The 23,315-nt window shown below is 39.9% G+C and overlaps 1 protein-coding gene across 2 annotated transcripts; it reads left to right on the top strand.

The window, feature by feature from the left end:
• Positions 1 to 3,217: 3,217 nt before the first annotated feature.
• On the top strand, positions 3,218 to 23,259 carry LOC110682774 (agamous-like MADS-box protein AGL11). Of its 2 annotated transcripts, none has more exons than XM_021859106.1 (8): positions 3,218 to 3,258; positions 4,250 to 4,452; positions 19,718 to 19,793; positions 21,175 to 21,236; positions 21,638 to 21,878; positions 21,982 to 22,023; positions 22,222 to 22,382; positions 22,923 to 23,259. In XM_021859106.1, exons 2-8 carry the CDS (start codon positions 4,271 to 4,273, stop codon positions 22,924 to 22,926), a joined length of 768 nt encoding a protein of 255 aa, XP_021714798.1. In that variant the 5' UTR covers positions 3,218 to 3,258; positions 4,250 to 4,270; the 3' UTR covers positions 22,927 to 23,259. The 2 variants fall into 2 exon arrangements, with proteins under 2 accessions (XP_021714798.1, XP_021714799.1); XM_021859107.1 differs by lacking the exon at positions 3,218 to 3,258 and having other exon boundaries at positions 4,055 to 4,452; positions 21,638 to 21,737; positions 21,837 to 21,878.
• The last annotated feature ends 56 nt before the right edge of the window (positions 23,260 to 23,315 follow it).

Here is a 23,315-nt window from a genome sequence, read left to right as displayed (position 1 = left end):
TTGTGATGAGTAATCACAAGTAACATGAGTCATTGAACGATAAACATGCTATATATGAACCCTAGAAATTGAAGAGCAAACATTCTGATAATAGAAATTAAAAGCGTTAAGACAAATATCAACACACACTAACCTAAATTGAACGATAAGCATGCCATGATTGAACACCAAATCTTTTTTCCACACATTCCTCCTTCCCTCAACATACTACTACCTCCATAATATGAATGGGAATACTAAATTACTAACATCCGAACTATAAGACCACTTAAAAACGACACACTAGAGTACTAGACCATACCTCCTCCAAAGTCAAGGAGAAAATAAAACCAAGTTTATGTACTTCCTTATTCAATCAACATGTAAGAGCATCTTCTTAAAAAAGTATATATATATATATATATATATATATATATATATATATATATATATATATATATATATATATATATATATATATATATATATATATATTATAATTTTCTCATATTGTAATTATATTTTGCAGTGATTAAATCTACAAAAATTGTTCCGTTTGATAAAAGATTGTTAAATTTTTTAATGATCATAAGCCATAATACTCCCTCTGTTTTTAAATACTTGCTCCATTTCTCCATGCGCGGAATTTTAGGAGAAATTGGAGAAAGTATTAAAATATGGAGATAGTGGGGTAGTTGAGAAAATAAAAAATGTAAAAAGCAAAAGTAGTGGAAGAACAGGAGGAGAGAGAGTATTAGTTAGGTTGGGTCGAAAATTGAATTTAATATTGTAAAAGCTTTCTAAAAAAGGAAATGGAGCAAGTATTTAAAAACGGCCAGAAAAGAAAAGTGGAGCAAGTATTTAAAAACGGAGGGAGCATTATAGAACCTTTTATATACACTTGGGTATACATAAAGATAGGTGCACTCAAAGTTTTTTTTTTCTTTTTTTTTGTAATTTTTTTTGACTAGTTCTAATTTTTGAACGAGGAAAAAAAAATTTAATCAGCAGATGAGTATAAATTTTTTCTCTAATGTTGTTCTTTATTTATTCGATTTTGGGACATTTTCGGGTGTCTAACATTATAGCTATAATCGTCTAGTGGGTTCATTTCTTTTAAGTTAAAGTATTGTTTCTATGAAAATTTTATAATAGCCCTTTGAGAAGTGACTACTACAAGCCTTATTATGTGGCATGAGTGATTTGATGTGCTTTGCCATGAAATCTTTGACTTTTCAATGTAAAGTTTAATTAAAATTCTTTTTTGTCATTTCTAAAGTTCTAAATTTTTTTTTTCATTTTCGAAAATTTTATTTTATAATTTCTGAATTCTTTTTTTTTTTTTAAATTTCTTTATTAATTTCAAAAAATCAAAATTAAACTAAAAAAATTTAAAAAGTGTTCTTCATACAAAATCAATTTTTTTGAAAAATTTGTCACTTTTATTCATCAATTCATTCAAGGTTTCAATATTAGGTTTGGTCTGTCCATGTCATTCATCAATTCATGTTGTAGCTTTTTTTATTTAAGTTTTTGATTTTTAGGGTTTTGCTCTTAAAAAATCTCAACAACAATCACTTGTTTAAGTATTTGTTAAGAAATAAAGAATTACCTAAATAGGTGTTTGCCAATATTGTGATGGCCGGCGACATAGTGATTTAGGTTGAATAATTGATGTTCTTCTAAGTGTGTCATCAAAGAAGACATTCATTTTTTTCCCCCGACTCCCAGCCAGTTTGATTCATAAACACGTAATAATTAATTTTTTGTGAACTTGCATGTTTGTGTCTTAGATAATGATCTAAACTACTTTAAGCCATTACCTAAGATAGTTTAGGTCATTACCTTAGGCATAAAAAAGTTGGCGAAAAATTTATTACATGTTTACGGACCAAATTAGGACGAAAAGAAAAAAAAACTAACGAACGTCTCCTTCGATTACACAGTCGGAAGAACATCAATCATACATAATCGCTTCACCTATCTTTTTAAAAAAAATTAATTCATACATACAATTTTGGTCAGCAAATGAATAATAATAATAATAATAATAATAATAATAATAATAATAATAATTTAATATATATAATTAAATTAAACATTTTTTGAGAGCACTCAGCGCGCCACATAAACAAAGGTCTTATTTTGACCAATTAAAAATTAGATTTTTATTTTATTTTAGAATTAAAAAATTCACTTGCCACTTAAGTAAAATTGACGAATGAGATTTAAGAATTTTGCCACATTGGTTAAAAAAAAAAAGAATAGTGATTTATTATATTGAAATTATTTTTAAAAACTAAAATTATCTTTTAAAAAAAATCATCTTTTACAAAAACTAAAAATCAACTTTAGATATTAGGATTTAAATAATTGAAAAAAAAAACTAATGAATAAATTATATTTTGATATCACAATTTAAATTATTAATTAAAAAATATATATTGATACACAAAATTTTATATGTGGATAATGGCCAGCCACAATTTTTTTTTTTTTATTTCCCCACTTCTACTGTATTTCCCCTTCCTTTTGCTCACTTTCTCTCTCCTACCTTATAGCAATGGCAGAAGAAACACCTCCACTCTTCTTCATCATCTTCCCTAATCATTATTTTCAGCGAAATTCTTCAAGTTAGAATGGATCGTAACTGGCCTTTTCCAGTGTATATATATATATATATATATATATATATATATATTGGAAAAGACCAGTTTTTTCTCGAGTTTTTAGAGAACCATGTAGGATTTAATTTTCTTAGTGCGCCATGTAGGATTATAAATTTTAGTTGTAGTCAATTAAATAAGAGATTATTACTTTCTTATAGAATACAAAAAAAAAAAAAAAAAAAAAAAAAAAAACAAATTGTGCATCGCACGGGCTTTATCTAGTAATAATAATCAATTATTGCTCCACAATTACAATTTCTGTTTCATCTCCATATACTATTAAATTCAAAGGGACCATGAAAAGGGCAAAATAGTAATCTCACTCCAAAAAAAGGCAAAAACTACTAAAAATAGTTAGAATTCCACCTGCAAAGCACTCTACCTCAGGTCCTTAACCTGTACGTCACCTTGCATGCATTTAGGAAAAAGAATCCCATTACCCCATCCCTATTTTCCTTCATTCAACGACGTCGTTTTCTTTTAGGGTTGAACATTTTTATACTACCTTCTCTTTCATTTCATTCATCTCCTTGAAATTTGAGCTCTTTTTTTTCTTTTAAACTCTCACTTCTTCTTCAATAATCAGTCTTTTTTATTTTCATTTCCCAAGGTTTGTTTTTAATTTTTAAATTTTTTTTATAAAATAATAAAAATAAAAGGTGATTTTTCTACTTTTGCAGATTTGTTTAGAAATTATGTATGTAAATAAAATATTTAAAAATATCCATTTTCTTGATAATTTCAATTTTGATTACTTCTTCTAAAAATAGTAGCTAAATGTCTATTATTAGATCTACTCTTATTGTGTATATTTGTGTTATGTCAGTATTTTATAGTCATGTGTAAGTGTAAGTGTGTAACTACTATTAATATATGCATGATTAGATTGATCTTATTTATTTGGTTACGCATAATATTTATACTCATGAGCTCATTTATACACAAATGATTTATTTTCATCTTTTTGAGGGGGCTTAAATATTATCAATTATGAATTAGATCTAGTGGTTTTTAATCTAACCCGTAGAATTTGAGAAAATTCATGTTATAATTTCGTTGATTAGGATCACTTTTGTATGAGAAAAAAAAATGAGTTTTGTACATCATTTTATAATTAAATTGAGCTATTTTTATAATTAAGTAATAAGAATGGGTGTTTTTACTATAAACATGATCTTTTTTTTTTTCTTTTTTTTTTTTTGAGAAAAAAACATATGAAGATCTTAACTCATAATCTTAAGAGTTTGTTTGTAGTCTTTGTATTGTATATTTTTTTTTTTTTGAAACAATTTAAATTTTAAATTTATTAACTCTAAGAAAAGAGTTTCTACTACCCTAAATTATGCTGAAAATATATTTATTTATTTTTTTATTATTTGAAAAAAATATATATTTGAACAACTTTACTATTGTGAACTATTCAAAAAAAAAAAAAAGAAAAAAAAAACTTTACTATTGTGAAGAAATTAGTATAATCATGAATTTCCGCTAAGATTTGAACTCCATCAACTCAAATTAAGAGTGTTTGTTAGTGAATAATGTTACAAAATTTATATAATTATTGAAAATACCATGTTGAATTACTATTATTTTGAGTGCAGAAGAAAGAAGAAAAATCAGAAATGGGGAGAGGGAAGATAGATATAAAGAGGATAGAGAACACAACGAATCGACAGGTAACATTTTGCAAGAGAAGGAATGGATTGTTGAAGAAAGCTTATGAGTTATCTGTCCTCTGTGATGCTGAAATTGCCCTCATCGTCTTCTCTAGCCGCGGCCGAGTTTACGAGTTCTCCAACAACAAGTACATAAATACAATCACTCATTTTCTTGCATTTTTTAAATTTGTTTTGCAGCTTCTGTTTTGTTGTGTTTGTGTATTATTGTTACAAAAGATGGGATTATTTGGTTAATTTTAAGTCTTTGTTAATTAGGGTTTAACATGAATTTGTTTTTTTGAAAAAAAAAAAAAATTAATCAACATGAATTTGATTATTGATAAAGTTCGTAGATATTAGTAAAATTTTCTTCCTTTAAATTAGATGAATTTAATAAAGTCAATATATGGTTTTTTTTTTTTTTTTTTTTTGATATAAAAGTCAATATATGGTTTTAATTCTTTTTCAGTTAGCATTTTTTTTAATTACGAAAGTTGGTAATTTGAAATTTAAAGCAGATATTACGACATACGGAGTATTTTATTTATTTATATTTATTTTTTGGGAGGGGAGACAAAAATACAATTTGCTCATATTAATCTTTGAAGCCAACAAGGATGTCTTCCTAACTAACAAACTAATTATTTCTTATATTTTCATTCATTATAAAACTTGTTTAAGCTTTTTAATTGTACAAAAAATATTCACTTTTTTTAGGGGGAAATTAATCTTTTTTTTTTTTTGAAATATAATGGCTGCCCAACTATTATAGTTGGGTGAGGGGAAAATTAATCATTGTTACTTGTTAGTGTTGGATTTGTTAGTTAACGATTAATCGATTAAGGATCTTAATATATTTCATCTGTTCTTTTTTACTTGACCTGTTTCTTTTATCACGCTTGTCAATGCAAAACTTTAACGATCAATAACTTAAATTCTCCATATGTAAAAAATGTAAAAGTTATATATTATGATAGTACTTATTGAGACGAATCCAAAAAGATCATACATAAATATATTTTTCCTTACATATTATTCACAAAAGACGGTCAAAAGAGGGGTGATAAATAGTGTAAAAGTCAAAGCGAGTCAAGTAATAAAGAACGGAGGAAGTACTACGTATGAATAGCCTACAACAATGTGAAACAACTTTAAAAAATACCCCTCAATTTTTTAAGTATCACAATTTGGCTTTTTCACTATTTATATAATTAGATCAATTTACGTCTTTACCCAAGTTTGTTGATATTCAATCTATTTAGTAATTTTATTTATTTATTTATTTATTTATTTTTTTGACAATAGCAATTAGTAAGCTTAAAATAAAGGTTTGATATATTTCAAAAAACAAAAGAGGTTTGATATTCGAATCTATTTCTATCCTATGCTTTAACTCATCTACTTCGCAAACTAGTCACTTGGGTAATTACTTAATTGGCTTCTACTTCTATAAGTCATTCTATTTCATGATTTAAATGCTTTGTTTTGTGGAAAATGTTTGTAAAAGATCTAAGCTTCATAAATCAGAAGTTATGAAGAATTGTTTGTAAACATACGTGGGAATATTTAGTAAGGTTGTCCGTCCACTAATTCATAGGTCGGAATTCTAGGACCAAGCTTGACCTAAACTGAGAGTCCGAGACATTATATTTTTTTGGTGTTTAGTGTGCCACAAGGGAAGATGATGAGAATCGATATCAGATTATCAGGATCTCATGAAACCTGAAAAGAAGCTAACCACATGTGCTTTTTCTCACTCTCTAACTGGGACAATTAATTAATTGATCTTCATAGCTTCAAATTCGAAATGATTTTATACTAATTAAATTGTTTATAGCCTAATCTATTTAATAATCCGATCCATGTAAATATAAAATATCAAGAAATTTTTAGGACTTACTCTTTAGCTTGTGTATTAGAATAATCACGATATTTGTTTGGGCATAATTTCAAAAGGCATAGGGTAATATAAAAGTTATTAATATAGTATTAAGTTTTATTATATACTTGTAAAGTTGATCTAATTTAGGAGGTGGGTGGGGGTTTGACATCATAGTACAAAAGATACTGTTTCGGATGAAAACAATCGAATCTCGGAAGATCCTTTTATCTTGAGGGAACTTGGTCTCGGTCCGAACGACGCAGGAGCCGAGGGTTTCCTGCACAACAAATACACGTAAACTAGCCTCGGGGGGGACGCCGAGGAAGGCCCCTCCGATGCTTAAGTCAGTATATTAGAGAGAGAAAGCTGTGCAAGAGTTTAGTTGCTTGAGGCTTTATTGTCTTACCAAGAATTGACCAAATTGTTGGCTTTTATACCTTGGCTAATGAAGGAGGCGGATTGGGCCCGGAAGTCAGTTGGGCTGGGCCAAGCTGATTGGGCCGTTGACTGACCTTGACATGGCTTTGAGGATGTTTGATTTTTGACTTTAGCACATTTGGAGAGTTGAACCTTAACCTTGGGCTTTTAATTGGATCATTCAGTGACCAGGCCCAATTGGACTAAATTGGACCCAAACAACTTGCCCCCCAGACCCGATTTGGAAGGATGACGGGTCGGGTTTGATTTAATCAGAAAAGGAGGGAAGTGAATGATTTGTTAATCCAAAAATGTGAATTTAAACCGTAATTAACCCATGATTAATGAGATAACAACAGTTAATGTGGATAATTGCGGAAGTTGGACGGGTAGTGGGCGATTTAACTGCAAGGTCGTGTGTTTAACGGTTACTTAGTGGGGTGCTTGAGAGAAATTGAAACGCAGACTCCTTGAATTCCCATTTCTGGAGATATAAATAGAGGCGCGTCTTCTCTCCCCACTCATTCATCAACACAAACCCAGAATTCTCAAGAACGCTCAAGAGCCCGCATCAAAACTTCGCAAATTCCCCGAGCATTAAGCTTAGAAGCTGAGACTTGTCACTACCAATTCGTAAATCGGCGACTTTTGCTTCAGATCAAGGTAAATTCCTTTGATTTTATTTCATTTTTCTTCGACTTTGCACTCTTTCCCCTTTTTCGACTTTTTCCTTCGAAATTCGTCAATGGTGAGGGGAGTTAGAGGTGGAGCCCGTGCTCCAAGAAGAGCAAGGCTAATCCCCGATCCCAGGGACAGGATTGGGACCTGGAATGGACGAAGGACAGAGTCTGACCCTGCTGAAGGGGTTAGGGCGACTCCCATTTCTTCGGCTCCTCCTCAGAGGGCTGAGGGGGTGAGCGCTTCAGGACGGGATGATGAAGTTCCCGCTGTCCTTTGGGATATCCTCCCAGGGTTTTCAGAGTGGGAGGATGCCGAAGTAGCTTCGGCCATGATAAAGAACCGCCCCTACTCATGGTGGGTGGAGAATGCTGATCAGTACCGGTTTGCCGAGCAAATTGAGTTGCATTACGGCATCCTTGAAGCCGATGGGTATTGGTGCCGAATGCCCACGGCCTCCGATAGAATCCACCGTCCACCCCCGGGGTATGTGGGGGTGTACACAAGACAACTCCAGTACGGGCTGAGGTTCCCTTTGGACGTATTCGTCCGAGACTTGCTGATCCATTACAACATTTCCCTGTGCCAGCTGACCCCCACCAGCATCCGAAGGGTAATGACGTACTTATGGGTCTGCAAATTCTTCAGGTACGTGCCGAACCTGCATTGCTTCAAAAGGCTCCATCGGCTAGTGCCAAACATTCAAAGTGGGCACGGATGCCATGGCTCTGGGTGGTATCGGATTGAGTCTCGGCCCCCGTTCCTAACCATGTGGCCGAACGACTCTTCAGACAAGGACTGGAGAGGTCAATGGATTTGGGTTAGGGCACCCACGGAGCCGAGCCACCCTTACGTTTTCAGCGCTCCCCGGTATCTTGCCGAGCCGGATCCTGATATGGGAAGTTTAGGTCCTCCCGAAGATAGCGGGCCAGACCCGAACCTTAATCAGCAGAACATCTTCGGCAAGCTGCCGAACCGGGGAGGCAGCGGCCGAATGCAGCATATCCCGGAGACTTGGCTCCCCGATACGCACTATGTTTTCCAAGAGAATATGCTGGCAGCTGTCGGCCTCAGCCGAAAGTTTAGGGATGGTAATCTTCTTCGGCTGGGGCCGAGGCCTTTTAATTATCTCTTTTCTTCTTTCATTTTGCTTTCTTGTGATGTGCCGAACTAACTGAATTGACTTCTCCCCTCTTCTTTTTCAGAACGGGACGAGACCAACGTCGGCATTGATTACGCTCGCCTTGGCGTCAACCGAGAACGAGTCGTAACTGATCGGGCTCCCCCTATCACTGAACCAAGGCGCCGAGAGGTTCACCTAGACTCTTCCCACTTCCAAATTGAGGCTGTTGCTCTGTATCAGAGGCAGAAGCCTTGGTGGAAGAAGAGAGATCCCTTGTTTCAGCTGCTGGAAGAAGAAGCTGAAGCTGCCCGTACAGCCGAAGAGGTTGCACGGGTTATTGAAGCTTGTGAAGGTGGAGAAGGGTCCTCCAGAGTTGCTGAAGAAGCTGCGGCTAGGGCAGCTGAAGAAGACGAGGCTTTGCTGAAGACCTCGGTGAGCCTTTAGACTTAACTTTGTCTTTCTTCTTTTTTTTTTTTTTTTTTTTTTTCACATTCTTCCCCCTGCCTGCCCTTTACAGTCTGAAGAGAGCAGCAGACACAGGGAAGGGAAAGCCCCTGTTCGTCCCGAAGACCAAGTACAAGAAGAGTCTTCAGACTCGGGTATGGACGAGCAGCCGCTTCAGAAGAGGCGCCGAAGAATGGCCATCATCGGCCCGCATGACTTTCAGCGGAGGCCGATGACCATCGGCGTTGAAATAAGGGAACCCGAGGAAGGCAATGGATCGCCGAGGGTTCCCCGGCCACCGCCTCAATCACCCCCAAGGGCCTCTCCGCCACCCCCCGAGATGGAGGTGGATCAGAGAACTCCCAAACCTAAGGGAGAGGTTCTGGAAGAAGCTCGAGAGAGTGCCGCCGAGGACAAGGATGGAGACGCCGTGATGCCCAGTGCTGAGGGTTTCACGGCGGACATTGCCAGAGAGGTTGGGGCCTTCGTCCTCACACCTGAAGAAGAAGAGGTCACAATAATTGACTCTTCTGAGGAGGAGGAGGACGTTGAGCCACCCAAAGCTAAAGAGGCTCCATCGTCATCCTTCCCTTCCTTCCAGACGCTGCAGTCTGGAGAAATGGGTTTCTCGGCCCCCCGAATTCCAGTCCCAGACCACATCTGGGACCTCATATGGGGTCAGAACCGAGAAGGTGCTGCAGCCTACTTCGGCGATTTTGCTGGCCTGTCCGAAGTAGATAGGGCAAGGATTTGGTCGCTGAAGGCCACTGCTGGGATGGGCGAATCCAGCAGATCAGTTCCTGACCCTGCCAGGTCCAACCAACTGCTGATGATGCAGGTAATTCTCCTTGCCTTGATTTCTTTCTGAACTCAACCTTTCAGCTATTATTTTTTACTTTTTTAACTTGTGCCCCTGTTTTCAGTTCGTGCACAATCAGACTCTCACTGTAGAGCTGATAGATTCCCTACAAGATAGGGTGGACGCTGCCGAGCACGATCAAAGGGTAGCCGAGGAAGAGCTAAAGCTTGCTAAGCTGAAGCAGGCAGCAGCTGAAGAGAAGCAGCAGATGGCTGAGGAGTACGAGAAAAAGGCTGCTGAAGCCCTCCAGACCTTCTGCGACGCTATGGAGAAGGAAGTTTTTCCCCCACTGATGGAAGGGGAAAAATTCCTCCAAGAGCACCTGGGGGTGGACATCTCCAAGTTCAAGGCTGCTATCGAGAGCCGAATCCAAGAAGGAGCTGCTGCACAGGCTGAAGTGCAGCATCAGCTAGAATCTCTTGAAGCCAGCAGAATGGCTGCTGAAGAGATGCTCCAAGCTAGGGATGTCCAACTCTCAAGGGCTGCTGCTGCTGCTGAAGCTCAAAGAGCTAAGCTACAAGAGGCTGAGGATCAGCTCACTGCCAAGAAGGAAGAAATGGTCCAAGTTCAGGCCGAGGCTTCCCAGGTTCAGCAAGAGTTTACCGAGCTGAAAGGCTCCTCCTCCAAGCTCGTCGATGAGCTGAAGAGATCCGAGGAAGACTTGGAGGAGACGAAGAAGAAGTTGGCCGATGCTGAGGCTCTACTCAAAGTCCGTATCTATACCCAAGAAGAGTATGAAATGGGTTTCAGAAACGGGTTCAGAGTGTGCCGAAGGGTCTGCCTTCATGCTGAGCCGAAGCTGGACTGGTCCAAATGTGCTGAATGGGTCCAAGATCCCGAAGACCCTCACATGAAGTATGCCACTCCAATCGAAGCTGAAATCCTTAAGGCTGAGGAAGCCGAGGAAGAAGCTGAGAGGATGGAGTTGGAGGCTGAGCAGAGGGAAAGGGAGGCTCGGCAAAGTGCAAAGCCTGCTTCTTCTGCTGCTGGAGCTGAGACCACCATTGGGCCCAATGAAGCTGATCAGTCTGATCCTCAGGCTGAAGCATAGGAACTCGGGCAGTCGTCTTCAGAATCTTGCGGTTCATCATGCGCTCAACTTTAGACTTGCCGCTTTCTGAATTTTTGCCTTTTGTTTTTTTTTGCTTCAGCTTGCCTTATCGTACAACAGCTTATTATATTTTTATTTTGCCTGTACGTATTTCGGCAGCTGTTACTTTCCGCTTGTGGGCGGCTGCCGACTATTTTTGTAATTCAACATTTTTATTTCAAAGAAGTTCACTTTCTCAGCTTTCTTGTGTATATTTTTTTTTTCTCTTCGCTTTACCAGTCTTCGCACTTTACTGCTTTCTTTGAATGATCTTTCAAATATTTGCTAAGTGCAGAACTTCGGCTAGCGAGAATCATTTCTGCTGAGACTTCTTTTTGCCGTTTGTACTCGGATGTTTTCAACTTGTGAAAAAACTGACATAAGTATCAAACTTCGGCTGAGCTGAAGGGTATTAGATCAGTTGTGCCATTTCTCTATTTCCCTCTGCCCCCCCAGAAATCTGAAGATGAGGTCTTCTGAATTCTGGAATGGCTGATAATTTTTCTCGGCTAAGCCGAGGATCTTTGAACACTTTGCTTTATTTTCTACATCTGTTTTTAAAGTACTGATTTCCCACCTGAGAGTTTTCACTCTAGAGATGGTACTCTTGTGACACTTTCTTCAATTCATCCAAGGGAACAACTATCCGAAACACCATGCCGGGGCAGCAGTTTATCTGAAGTACGAGGCATCATCATGCAATACTTCAGAGTTGCAACTACCACCCGGAACTGATTCATCCGAAGTACAAGGCATCACTATGCAATACTTCGGGGCTTTATCAGTTCCTATTTTTTAGGCTATGTTTCGGATAAGTCTATGGCCTTTTTGCCCAAAGGAACAGATTCTCCGAAGTACAAGGCATCACTATGCAATACTTCGGGCTTGTATCTTTTTTTGGCAGGTTTTACGGCTTGCCGAGGTACAAGGCATCATTATGCAATACCCCGGACAGCGCCGAATGAAACCTTGAATTTTTGAAAAACCGTAGAAAGCATAAAGACTTAAAGAATACACGCAATCTGAATGAATACTGGCTCGATGGCCTTTTTATAAACAAAATCAGTGTACTTACATAGATTGTACTATCCGAAGGATTTACACATAGTATTTTTTGAGCACATCGGCATTCCAATGGTTTTTCAGCTCGGTGCCATCCATTTGTTTGAGTCTGAAGGTACCGGGCTGAAGCTCTTGATAAATTTCATAAGGTCCCTCCCAAGATGCTGAGAGTTTGCCATGAATGCGACTTTTTTGAACAGCTGCAGCATTCCTCAAAACTAAATCCCCAACTCTGAGAGGTCGTTGATAGACTCTTCGGTTGTAGGACTTGCTCATTCTGAGCTTGTGTGCAGCCATCCTTTCTCGGGCTAGATCTCTAATCTCGTCAAGGAAGTCGAGGGACTCTTTCATGAGCTGCTCATTTTCCTCGGCTGAGAAGAGATTCACTCGTAGGCTTTCTGAGCCCACTTCCACTGGAAGCACTGCTTCGGATCCATACACCAGCTGAAAAGGTGAATGCCCCGTTGCCTCCTTCTCGGTTGTCCGGAGTGACCAGAGGGTTCCCGGAAGTTCCTCTACCCACTTGGACTTTTGATCCTCTACTCTTTTTCTGAGAGCGTTAAGGATCTGTTTATTTGCGGCTTCGGCTTGGCCATTACTCTGAGGGTGGCAAACCGCGGAGTAAGCCAATTTTATCCCGAATTGATCAGTGTATCGGCGCAAGGGCAGGTTGTCAAACTGTCTGCCGTGGTCGAACACAAAAACTTTTGGGATGCCGAACCGAGTTATTATGTTCTGCCAGATGAACTGTCTGACAGTTTGCTCAGATATGCTTGAAGCAGCTTCCGCTTCAATCCATTTGCTGAAATAGTCGATTCCGACTATCAGCCACTTTCTTTTGTATGGGGCCTCGGGAAAGGGTCCCAGAATATCCAACCCCCATTGTGCAAATGGAAGAGGATTAAGAATTGGCTGGAGATCTAGGCATGGCCGATGGATTACCGGTGCAAATTTTTGGCATTTCTCGCATTTTCTGACCATGTTCTTTGCATCCGAGATCATTGTAGGCCAAAAATACCCTGCCCTGAGAGCTTTGTGGGCTAAGGTTCTCCCTCCTATGTGGTTTCCGCAGATGCCGAGGTGAATCTCTCGGAGAATATAGTCGGCATCCGTTGGACCCACGCATTTCAATAATGGAGCGGAGAAGGATTTTCTGAGGAGTTGGCCGCCGAAGACGAGGAATCGTGAACTGATCCGCTTTATCTTGGAGGCCGAATTCCTATCCTCGGGGAGCTCGTCCCTGAGTTTATAAGCCAGGATGTCATCCATCCAGCTCGGCTCGAGTGCAGCGCAGCAGATTGATATTGCTTCGGCTACACTCTTTTCTCGGCGCACCTCCACATAGACAGAACGGCTTAACTCAGTCAGAGTTGAGCTTGCAAGTTTGGAGAGTGCGTCCGCTTGAGCATTTTGACCCCTTGGGATCAGCTCTACTTCGAAAGATCTCAGCTTCGCAATTGTCGATTTGATCCTTGTGAGGTAAGCTGCCATTGAAGGCTCTTTAGCCTCATACTCCCCCCGGATCTGATTGGCGACCAGCTGAGAATCTGTCTTGAGGTAGACATGCTCGGCTTCCAACGATATGCACAGGTCTAAGCCAGCAATGGCTGCTTCATATTCGGCCTCGTTGTTAGAGGCTTTGAATGAAAATTTTAGTGCATACTCGAAGGTTTTGCCTTCGGGAGAGGTGATGACGACCCCTGCCCCCGAACCGTTCACGGTGGAGGACCCATCCGTGAAGACGGTCCAGATTTTCCTCCTTGCATCCAGAGTCTCCTGATAGGAGCACTCGGCCAAGAAGTCTGCCAAGGCTTGCGCCTTGATGGCTGTTCTCGGCTGATAACCGATACTGAACTCGGTGAGCTCGAAAGCCCACTTTGCTAGTCTACCGGATTTTTCAACCTTGCCGAGGACTTTCTCTAACGGCTGATCAGTTAGAACCGCTATTTGATGAGAATCAAAATAGGGTCGCAACTTCCGAGCAGCCACCACCACTGCATAAGCCACTTTTTCTAACAATGGGTAGCGTGTCTCGGCATCCGTCAGGGTGTGGCTGACGAAATAGATCGGCTGTTGAACTTTTTCTTCTTCCCTTAGCAGCACCGCGCTTACCGTGGCTGGACTGACCGCCACGTATAAGTATAGGATGTCTCCTACGACTGGCCTTGCCAGTGTTGGGAGTTGAGCCAGGTGTTCACGGAGCTGCTGAAAGGCTGACTTTTGTTCGTCTCCCCATTCAATGCCTTTTGAATTTTGGAGCTTCAGCGCCTTGAAGAAAGGGAGCCCTTTGTCTGAGGCTCGTGAGATGAACCTGGACAAGGCAGCCATTCTCCCGGCTAGACGCTGAATATCCCTTTTTGTCTTCGGCTCGGGGAGGTCTAAAGCAGCTTGTACTTTGGCGGGGTTTGCATCAATCCCCCTCTTGCTGATCATGAAGCCGAGGAACTTGCCTGACTTCACGCCGAAGACACATTTCTTCGGATTCAGCTTCATTTTGTATTTTCTGAGGGTGGCGAAGGTTTCGGCTAGGTCCGTGACATGATCTTTTTCTTTTATGCTTTTGACGATTGAGTCGTCAACATAAACCTCCATGTTTCGGCCTTTTTGCTCGGCGAAAACCTGATCAACCAACCTCTGATATGTTGCCCCCGCATTTTTCAATCCGAAGGGCATCATTCTGTAATTGTACAACCCGGAACTTGTTATGAACGCTGTTTTAGCTCGGTCCTCGGGGTGCATGAAGATCTGATGGTATCCCGAGAATGCGTCCATGAAACTGAGCAGAGCATGCCCGCTTGTCGAGTCGACCAGTTGGTCGATCCTCGGCAGCGGATAGGAGTCCTTGGGACATGCCCTATTCAGGTCCGTGAAGTCAACGCACATCCTCCAGTTACCATTTGCCTTCTGAACCATTACAACATTGGCCAGCCACTCCGGATACTGACAGGGTTCAATGAACCCAGCATCTAGGAGCTTATCGACCTCAGCTGCGATGTTCTGGTTCTTTTCGGCGGAGTAGTTCCGCTTTTTCTGCTTAATGGGTCGACTGGAGGGGTCGACATTAAGCCTATGGGAGACGAAGTCCGGATCAATCCCGGGCATTTCTGCGGCTGAGAAGGCGAACACGTCTCCACTGGCCCGTAGGAGTTGGACGAGTGCCGCACGGGTGTTTGGCTCCAGTGACGACCCGATGCTAACACATCTGTTCGGATCTCCTACGGTCAGTTCTATTGACTCGGTCAGGTCATCCGTCTCCATGCTCTTAGAGTTGGATTCCTCGAATTCCGGCCTGCTATCAATATTAGCAGACTTTCCTGACCGCGGCTGGCCATCAGAGTCGTTCGGCTCTGAGGCGGAGTCAGCCTTTTGGCCCCCATCAGATTTCTCGTTGTCTGGGGCTTCATTAGCCGAAACGTCTGAGCCTCTCGGCTTTTTGGCGTTTCGGTCCCGGTGCTTTTCCTCCCCATCGCCACGGTCGCCTCGGCGAGACGTGGATGGCTTGAGGTGATTGCATCGGCGGGCTTCTTTTTGACTGCCCTTTATTTTCTCGGAGCGTCCCTCGTCTGAAACGTATATCATGATTTGATGATACGTGGAGACGACTCCTTGAATGCCGTGAATGAGGGGTCTCCCCATGATCACGTTGTATGCAGATGGAGCATCTACGACCAAAAATTCGGCCATGATATTCCTAGCTGCTCGGCCTTCGCCGATGGTGACAGGAAGTGTAATCTTCCCGTCAGGATACGAGGAAGAGCCGTTGAATCCAGACACCGGGTAGGGTGCGGGGGCCAGGTGCTCGGCTCCCATCCTCAGCTGGTCGAACGCTCCTCGGAAGAGGATGTTCGCCCCGCTACCGCCGTCGACGAGGGTCCGCCAGACGTTGCGGTTGGCGATGCCCAGAATGATTACTAGTGGGTCATCGTGGGGGTATACCACCCCCTCACAGTCTTCGGCTGTGAACAGGATGTTCGGCGCCGGTGACTGGGACTGCCGAAGCTCAGCCTGATGAATCTGATGGGTTAGACCCCTCAGTTGGCGTTTGGCTGTGCCTCGCGAGATTCCCCCGGAAATAACTAGGATGTCGAGGGACTCCTTGCCCTGAGGTCCCTTATCCTTCTTCCGAGCGAAGTTGAGGTCCTGCCGAGAATCTTTTTCAGCTTTTTTCTCCTCGCGCCTGTCCGCGAGGTATTGGCTCAGGTACCCCTTGCGGACCAGATCCTCAATCTGGTCCTTCAGCTGGACGCAGTCCTCGGTGCGATGTCCGGGTGAGTCATGGAACTCGCACCACTGGTCCTTTCCCCTCGTCTGATGCCAGGGAGGCAACGGACGAGGTTTTTTGAATCTCCCCTCGTCCTTCGTCGTGCTGAAAATCTTAGCACGGGGAAGGGAGAGTGGAGTGTATGAATCGTACCTTCCCGTGTAGGGAAAGTGTCTTTCCTTCTTCGGCTCGGCAGCAGAGGACGGTTCTGAGGCCTTAGCCTTCCCTTTCCTCTGCGCCGAGACTTCGGGCTGCTGCCCTTTCGGCTTCTCAATTCTCGGACGAGACTGAGACCTGGATCTGTTCCACTCCTCGGCTCGGATGAACCTATCCGATGCTTCCAAGGCTTCCTCCAGGGTCTGCGGGGGATGCATGACCATGAAGTCCAGGAACTTTCCAGCTTGGAGGCCGTTCCGTAGCGCGAACACGGCCAGGCCTTGATCCAGGCTTGTGATTCCGGATGACTCGTTGCTGAAGCGAGTCAGATAGTCGCGGAGGCTCTCGTCCTCCGCCTGCTGCAGACTCATTAGCTCTGCAGTGGTCTTCTCTCGGCGGTTGGCCGTAGAGAATTTGCTCTTGAACTTGTTGGAGAGGTCGTTCCAACCGGTTATGGAGCCTTCCTTGAGCCCTTTGGTGATCCAGGATTGGGCAACACCTTTGAGGGTCGTAGGAAAGTATTTACACCAGGTAGCCTCAGACCTCGGGTTCAGATACATGTGCCCCTCGTAAGAGGCAATGTGATCCTTAGGATCTGAGGTACCATCGTAAGTAATATGTGCCGGGATTTTGACCGTTGGCACATGCTCTTCCAGAATCCACTTCTGGAAGGGCGAGTTCGATGGAACCATGACCGCCTTCCCCTTGTACCCGGCCTCAGGGACCTCGCTCCCTCCTCTCTCAGAGGTGGAAGTGGTTTTCGTCCCCGGCTGAGACAAGGTTGGGTGGGGTCCGGTATCCTCTGGGAAGGTGAGGCGGCTATGCACACTCACCTCCCTCGAACCCAAGCGTTCGTGAACGCTTTGGCGGGCGAATTCCGGGTCCTTGGAGGGCCCCATGGAATTCTGAGCTTCAGAGTGGTCAGAGGGTTGAGGGTTCCTCCTCCTCTCCTTACTGGAGTTTCGGGTGTCCCCTCGCCACCTCTGGCCGAGCTCTCTATGTGGTGGAACTTGTCCACCATCATCCTGACCGATCCTCCTTTTCAGGTTTCTCGGCTGGTGATCATCAGGCATCTGGATTGGAGCCCCTTGAGCTTTAAGGAACTCCATGCAGATGGCCACTGCTCTGGCCACTTCCTCGGTGGAGGGTCCGGAGGGAGGAGTCTCCCGCGGATGTGACCTGGATTGCACGCTATGGCGCGGCGGGGAGTTCCTCGCACCTGAGCCACTCGGTCTCGGGGATGGCCCCGGCTGCCGAGTGTGGTGCGAGGTGTTCTCCTCCTGGAGGCTAGGACCTCTTGAGGCTTCCCTTTCCGGAGAAATGGGGGCCTCCGATTCGGAAGAGGCTTGCTCCAGGGAGGGATAAACCGGCTGGCGTTCCCTCACCGTAATCCGGCCTCCTCCCTTCTTAGCCTTCTTGGAACTCTTTCCACTCTTAGTCATGGCGACTGCCGGAGTGTTTGATGACTGACGCGAAATTTAGTAGCGTTCCCCACAGACGGCGCCAAATTGTTTCGGATGAAAACAATCGAATCTCGGAAGATCCTTTTATCTTGAGGGAACTTGGTCTCGGTCCGAACGACGCAGGAGCCGAGGGTTTCCTGCACAACAAATACACGTAAACTAGCCTCGGGGGGGACGCCGAGGAAGGCCCCTCCGATGCTTAAGTCAGTATATTAGAGAGAGAAAGCTGTGCAAGAGTTTAGTTGCTTGAGGCTTTATTGTCTTACCAAGAATTGACCAAATTGTTGGCTTTTATACCTTGGCTAATGAAGGAGGCGGATTGGGCCCGGAAGTCAGTTGGGCTGGGCCAAGCTGATTGGGCCGTTGACTGACCTTGACATGGCTTTGAGGATGTTTGATTTTTGACTTTAGCACATTTGGAGAGTTGAACCTTAACCTTGGGCTTTTAATTGGATCATTCAGTGACCAGGCCCAATTGGACTAAATTGGACCCAAACAGATACTAATTGTCAAAGCTGTAATTTAGTTTTGATAGTTAAATTCATTGAAGTCGGCCAGTGTATGAGGTATGACTGCAAGTGTAATGCCAATACCAATAATCAAAAGTTAGAAATTCGAACAAGCTTATATTGTACGTAGTGAACAAAACTAAAGAGCCATATAACATGACAATTCAAGTAAAAAGAAATGAATAAAAGTGACAACGCCTAAGTGAAGTGAAGTGAAGTGACAACCAAATTTCACCAAAACAGAATTGACCATATAATCTTTATCCTTCGTACCAATTATTAATTTGATGCAATGATTTTGGGTTTAATATTTTTAGCTTCTATATATGTGCTAAGTAGAACAACTAGCTTAGCTAACTATTCTTCCTGATCTTTGGGTTTGGTAGACATGCATGCCATATACTTTGCTTCTTTCAGTGAAGCTACAATATTATTACTTCTTTGTTGCTTTGTTTTAAGGTTTTTTCCTTGGATATTTTTCTTTCTTCTTTTAGCTTAACAAATCACAATAATTATTAACACTGATGCTCCTCACTCTTTGCTTTTTTTTTTTTTTTTTTTTTTTTTTTTTTTTCCACTAACTACTCCTTGTCTTTCTTGAGGTGATAAACAAATAAATATTACAAAATACCCTTAGCTTAAATAATCTTTATTTTGAAATTAACCAGCCATTTCCTATATTCCAATTTTTTCATTAAAGATTACCTATCTACCTTATAGGGGTTGTGAATTGATAAAAACCTCATTAACTAAGGAGACACTACTTTTGATTTGAAACATCAAGAAAAATATATCAACCAGATTGGGATAAGTATAAAATTAAACAAAGTATAAGTTGAATGGTTGTTAATTTAGAGTTTTATCTATTTATTTATTTATTCTTACAAATGAGAAATTCCTTCTTGATTGAAAAATTTCTTTTCAAAGAGTTTAGAAAAAAAAGAACCATGAAGCACTTTGTTATCCTATATCCCTAAAAGGCCTTGGGCTTATTTTTATTTCAGTTCAGTTCAGCTTAGCTTAGCTTAGTTTATTTTTCTACTTTAATTCATTTTAGCTCAAAAAACAAGGCCTATTTTATCCGGCCTCTCTCCAATGTACAACCTAGATCTAACAAAACTCTATATCGCTATCATATAATATAACTATCATAGTTTAAAGATAAAAATTGATATTTTAAAAATACATATTAACCTCAATCTAACAAGATTTTACTTCGCTATATACATTTGATATCTAAGCAATTAAATGTTGTCGAATTTTATCTACATTGGCTTGTTAATAGTAAGTTAGTAGAAAAATATATGCATGAGTTTGACTAACTTTGGTACATACATATAAACGTGTATGTGTTGATGGTAATTTGAGAGAAATGTAGTTGAGATTTGAGATGTTCATATGAAATTAAAACCCTTCATCTAATTTCTTTCCTCTAATTGTTTCATGTCATTCTGAAATCGCGATTAGCATAAGGTCGACAATAGAGAAATACAAGAAGGCAAATTCAGATGGCACAAACACTGTTACAGAGATTAATGCTCAAGTAAGTTTAGTTACCTTAGTTTTTCAGATTTTTTTTCTACCTGTTTTGAATCATATTGTTGGCAAAATTTGATAGTTTTTGTACGTTTTCGCGATACATGATTGTTGAGTTTGGGCTAATACACAAGAATGTGATAAAATTGAACAACTTTCTTAGATGTCTTGCAACAATTGTTGTATGCAAAATAAAAATGAACTAGGTCATGTTCTTAGAAAATAAAAAAAAATTACATTTAATTGCAAATTTTATGTACTTTGTATTACTGTACAATATTATTATGATCACATAATCGGTATACTTGAGGCAGCAAGATACAATGCAAGCAAGTTAAGTAATCTAAGAAGAAAAAAAAAAAAGTCTGGGTGCATTCCTTTTATGTATCGAACTTATTAAACTCGATTAGTCCTGATTTGTTTTCCCCTTATGTTTACAAATCTAATTCTAGTTTACAAACTCAAAAACAATTGTTTGTGATGGTTAGAATTTACATATTAATTAAGACAATTAAAGAGGTTTAAGAGGAACAATGGCTCCTCTAATATTCTTTAACTATTTTTTTAATGAAGAAACAATACAATGGAAATAAGGAAAATAGCCAATGTTTTATAAGCTAAGGACTCCAATATTCTACCCTATCTCATAGTTTGTCTTACTTACACTACTTTGAGACACTACTCTTGCCTGATATTGATAAGTAGTTGGATAATAATTAATTACATGTATTTTAGGATATAATTTCAGTTGAGCTTGTGTTCAGTTAGATTTTTTTTAGGTATGGCAAATCCACGAGTGTGTATTATTTTAAAGATTTAGGGTCTGTTCTCATTGACTGAACTGAACTGAACTGAATTGAACTTATTAGAGCTGAACTGAACTGAACTGAATAGAGCTGAACTGAATTGAACTGAATATTTTATATATAAAGAAGGAAAATAGGAACTGAACTGAACTGATTAGAGCTGCACTGAACTGAACTGAAGTGAACTAAAAATAATCGCATCATAACAGGCCATTAATATATGTACCATGGATATTGAACACGTAAAGAAAGAAACTTGAGATATTTTTGGATTTACTACCTCCGTTAACTTTTAGTTGCAACTTTGGGCTATTATTTGTGAGATATAAAATATTCTAAAGTTGCAACTAAAAGTTAACTGAGGTAGTATCATATATACCGTCCTTTCCATAATACTTAATTGTTACACTCCCCTTTGTACATAATTCAGGCGACAAGTGCTCATAATTAAGGGTGTATGTACTACTCAGTACAATCTATAATTTGTGCATTTAAATTTTCATGATTAATTATAGTAATTGAGAATGTTGGAAAAACAATTCAAACCATTCAAATGTGTTAATTTTTTGTTGTTGTATGAAGTATTACCAACACGAATCCGCAAAGTTGAGGAACCAAATACAGATGATGCAAAACTCTAACAGGTATGATTCATCATTTTATCTTCCTATGGTTTGTTGGTAGATCAGTCTTTTCTTAGGTAATTTATGTCTTAAGCTGGTGTAGCGATCGATATGATTAGTTAACGGAATGACAAAAAAAACGGGTGAAGACAAGCAAGGACAAAAATGTGTAACAAACATTAAACTTGGAAGAGTTTGACATAAACAAAGAATTGAAAAATGCCACAAAATTAAGGAAAATTTGTACTGAAACTTTCTGTAAATAAATGTTTAGTCTCGTTAAAAAACTTATATAATAAAACATGATCTCTACCCGGAATTAATAATCAAGAATCACAACGCGATGGTGAATTTATAAGATGCTTCTAATTATGTTACGCTTTATATGGTTGATTCACTAAAAAAATATCACCATTGTACAGAAATCTGATGGGTGAATGCTTGAGTTCCTTGACTGTAAAGGAGTTAAAGCAAGTTGAGAATCGACTTGAAAGAGGCATCTCAAGAATTAGATCGAAAAAGGTGAAACATTTATACATGATCATGAATTGGATTGAACATTGCATTTATTACTCAGTGCCAAGTTTTGTTAACATTGTTTGCATTACTTTTCTAATACAGCATGAGGCACTACTTGCTGAAATCGAGTTTTGTCAGAAAAGGGTAATAGAGGAGATTAAATTACAAGCTATACTATTCAATATGTGCTTAGTAATACGTATTTTTCCTACTTATAAACACCTGATTCAATCATATAATCTTGTAGGAGGCAGAGCTTGAGAATGAAAACTCGATTCTCCGAGCTAAGGTATGTATGTAAATTGGCATGAGACTGATTCTTTAATTTCTTTTTCATTTGTATATTAATACGAGTACTAATACTAAGATGTAACATACATGATGGATAAGATGATACTGTCATAGCAGGGTACAATTCAGAATAAGTATGATTTTTACGAGTATAATCTTAATTCGATTCTTACATTTATATATGTTTGAATTTCAGATAGCTGAAGTTGAGAGGCTCCAACAGCTAAACATGATGCCAAGTGAGACTTTGGATTTTGTTAATCCTTTCGTGCCACGAGATCACTTACTTGCAGAAAACATGCTACAGAATTGTTCTGAATTTGCTAATAATTCTGAGAAGAAGCTGTTTCACCCAAGGTACATATCTTCTCATAAGTAGCTTATTAGAGTTGTGTTGTAATTATATAATGGTAAGTTTAAAATGTCGATAATACTTTAAGGGGGTGTTTGGTATAAACATTGTAAATGAAACGGAAAGGATTCAAATAAGTAGGAGAAAAGGTAAATGATAAATGTTACCTTTTCTACATGGTTGGTAATTGGTATCATAGTGGAATGACAGCAATTTAAATAGATTGTGATTGAGTAAGCAAACGCATTTTGTTTCCACTAGTTTGTCAAGGATAATAAATTGGGGGATTTTGTTACCCTTAGGAAAGGTATTTGTTACATTTAACTCATAACAAACAAGTAGAAATGAAAACACTTAATTGAATCTATTTCCTCCATCTAAAATTACTATACCGAACGCCCCCTAAGTCTGAAACGTTATTAAAAAGTGTGTATTTAGTTGTAATACTTCATACGAGTTAGAACTCATAACATGATACGTTAAATTGCTTACCATGTCAAAATAACGTAAAATTTCAGATTTGACAGTAGTAATTTCTGATGCAGGTGAATCAAAAAATGCAGGCAACTCAGAACAAGTTCAGGCGAAAAATGGAACTTGAAGCTTCTGCCTTGAGGTTCAACGTGTTTGTTGTTGCAACAAGGATTGCTCTATCTTCATTATCTTACTTATAGGTCGTAAAATAAGAGTTATGATATAACTTTCTCTTTTAAATTAGCAAACGCGATTGATAATTACTGTACCTGTTTATTTTAAGGTCCTGACAATTGTTACCTCTTGTTTTCTAGAATAATAGCCAGGTTATATGTACAATGATCAGCCACTAACATAAAGCTGATAATACAATCTTTACAGAGAATACAGACTCAATTTAGCTGTTCATTACTTTCGGCACTCCTTGGTGCCATAATCTGGCTCACCTATTGTACTAATATATA

This window comes from Chenopodium quinoa, unplaced genomic scaffold (genome assembly GCF_001683475.1).
Source record: "Chenopodium quinoa cultivar QQ74 unplaced genomic scaffold, ASM168347v1, whole genome shotgun sequence".
Taxonomy (NCBI): Eukaryota; Viridiplantae; Streptophyta; class Magnoliopsida; order Caryophyllales; family Amaranthaceae; genus Chenopodium; species Chenopodium quinoa.
This window is presented reverse-complemented; position numbering and strand designations above follow the sequence as displayed.

Excerpts from the sequence above, each read along its gene's own strand:
- LOC110682774 (XM_021859106.1), top strand. The coding sequence starts at position 4,271 with ATGGGGAGAGGGAAGATAGATATAAAGAGGATAGAGAACACAACGAAT. Across the intron at positions 21,237-21,637 it reads ATGATGCAAAACTCTAACAG|AAATCTGATGGGTGAATGCT; the intron begins GTATGATTCATC and ends ACCATTGTACAG. Across the intron at positions 21,879-21,981 it reads TCGAGTTTTGTCAGAAAAGG|GAGGCAGAGCTTGAGAATGA; the intron begins GTAATAGAGGAG and ends ATAATCTTGTAG.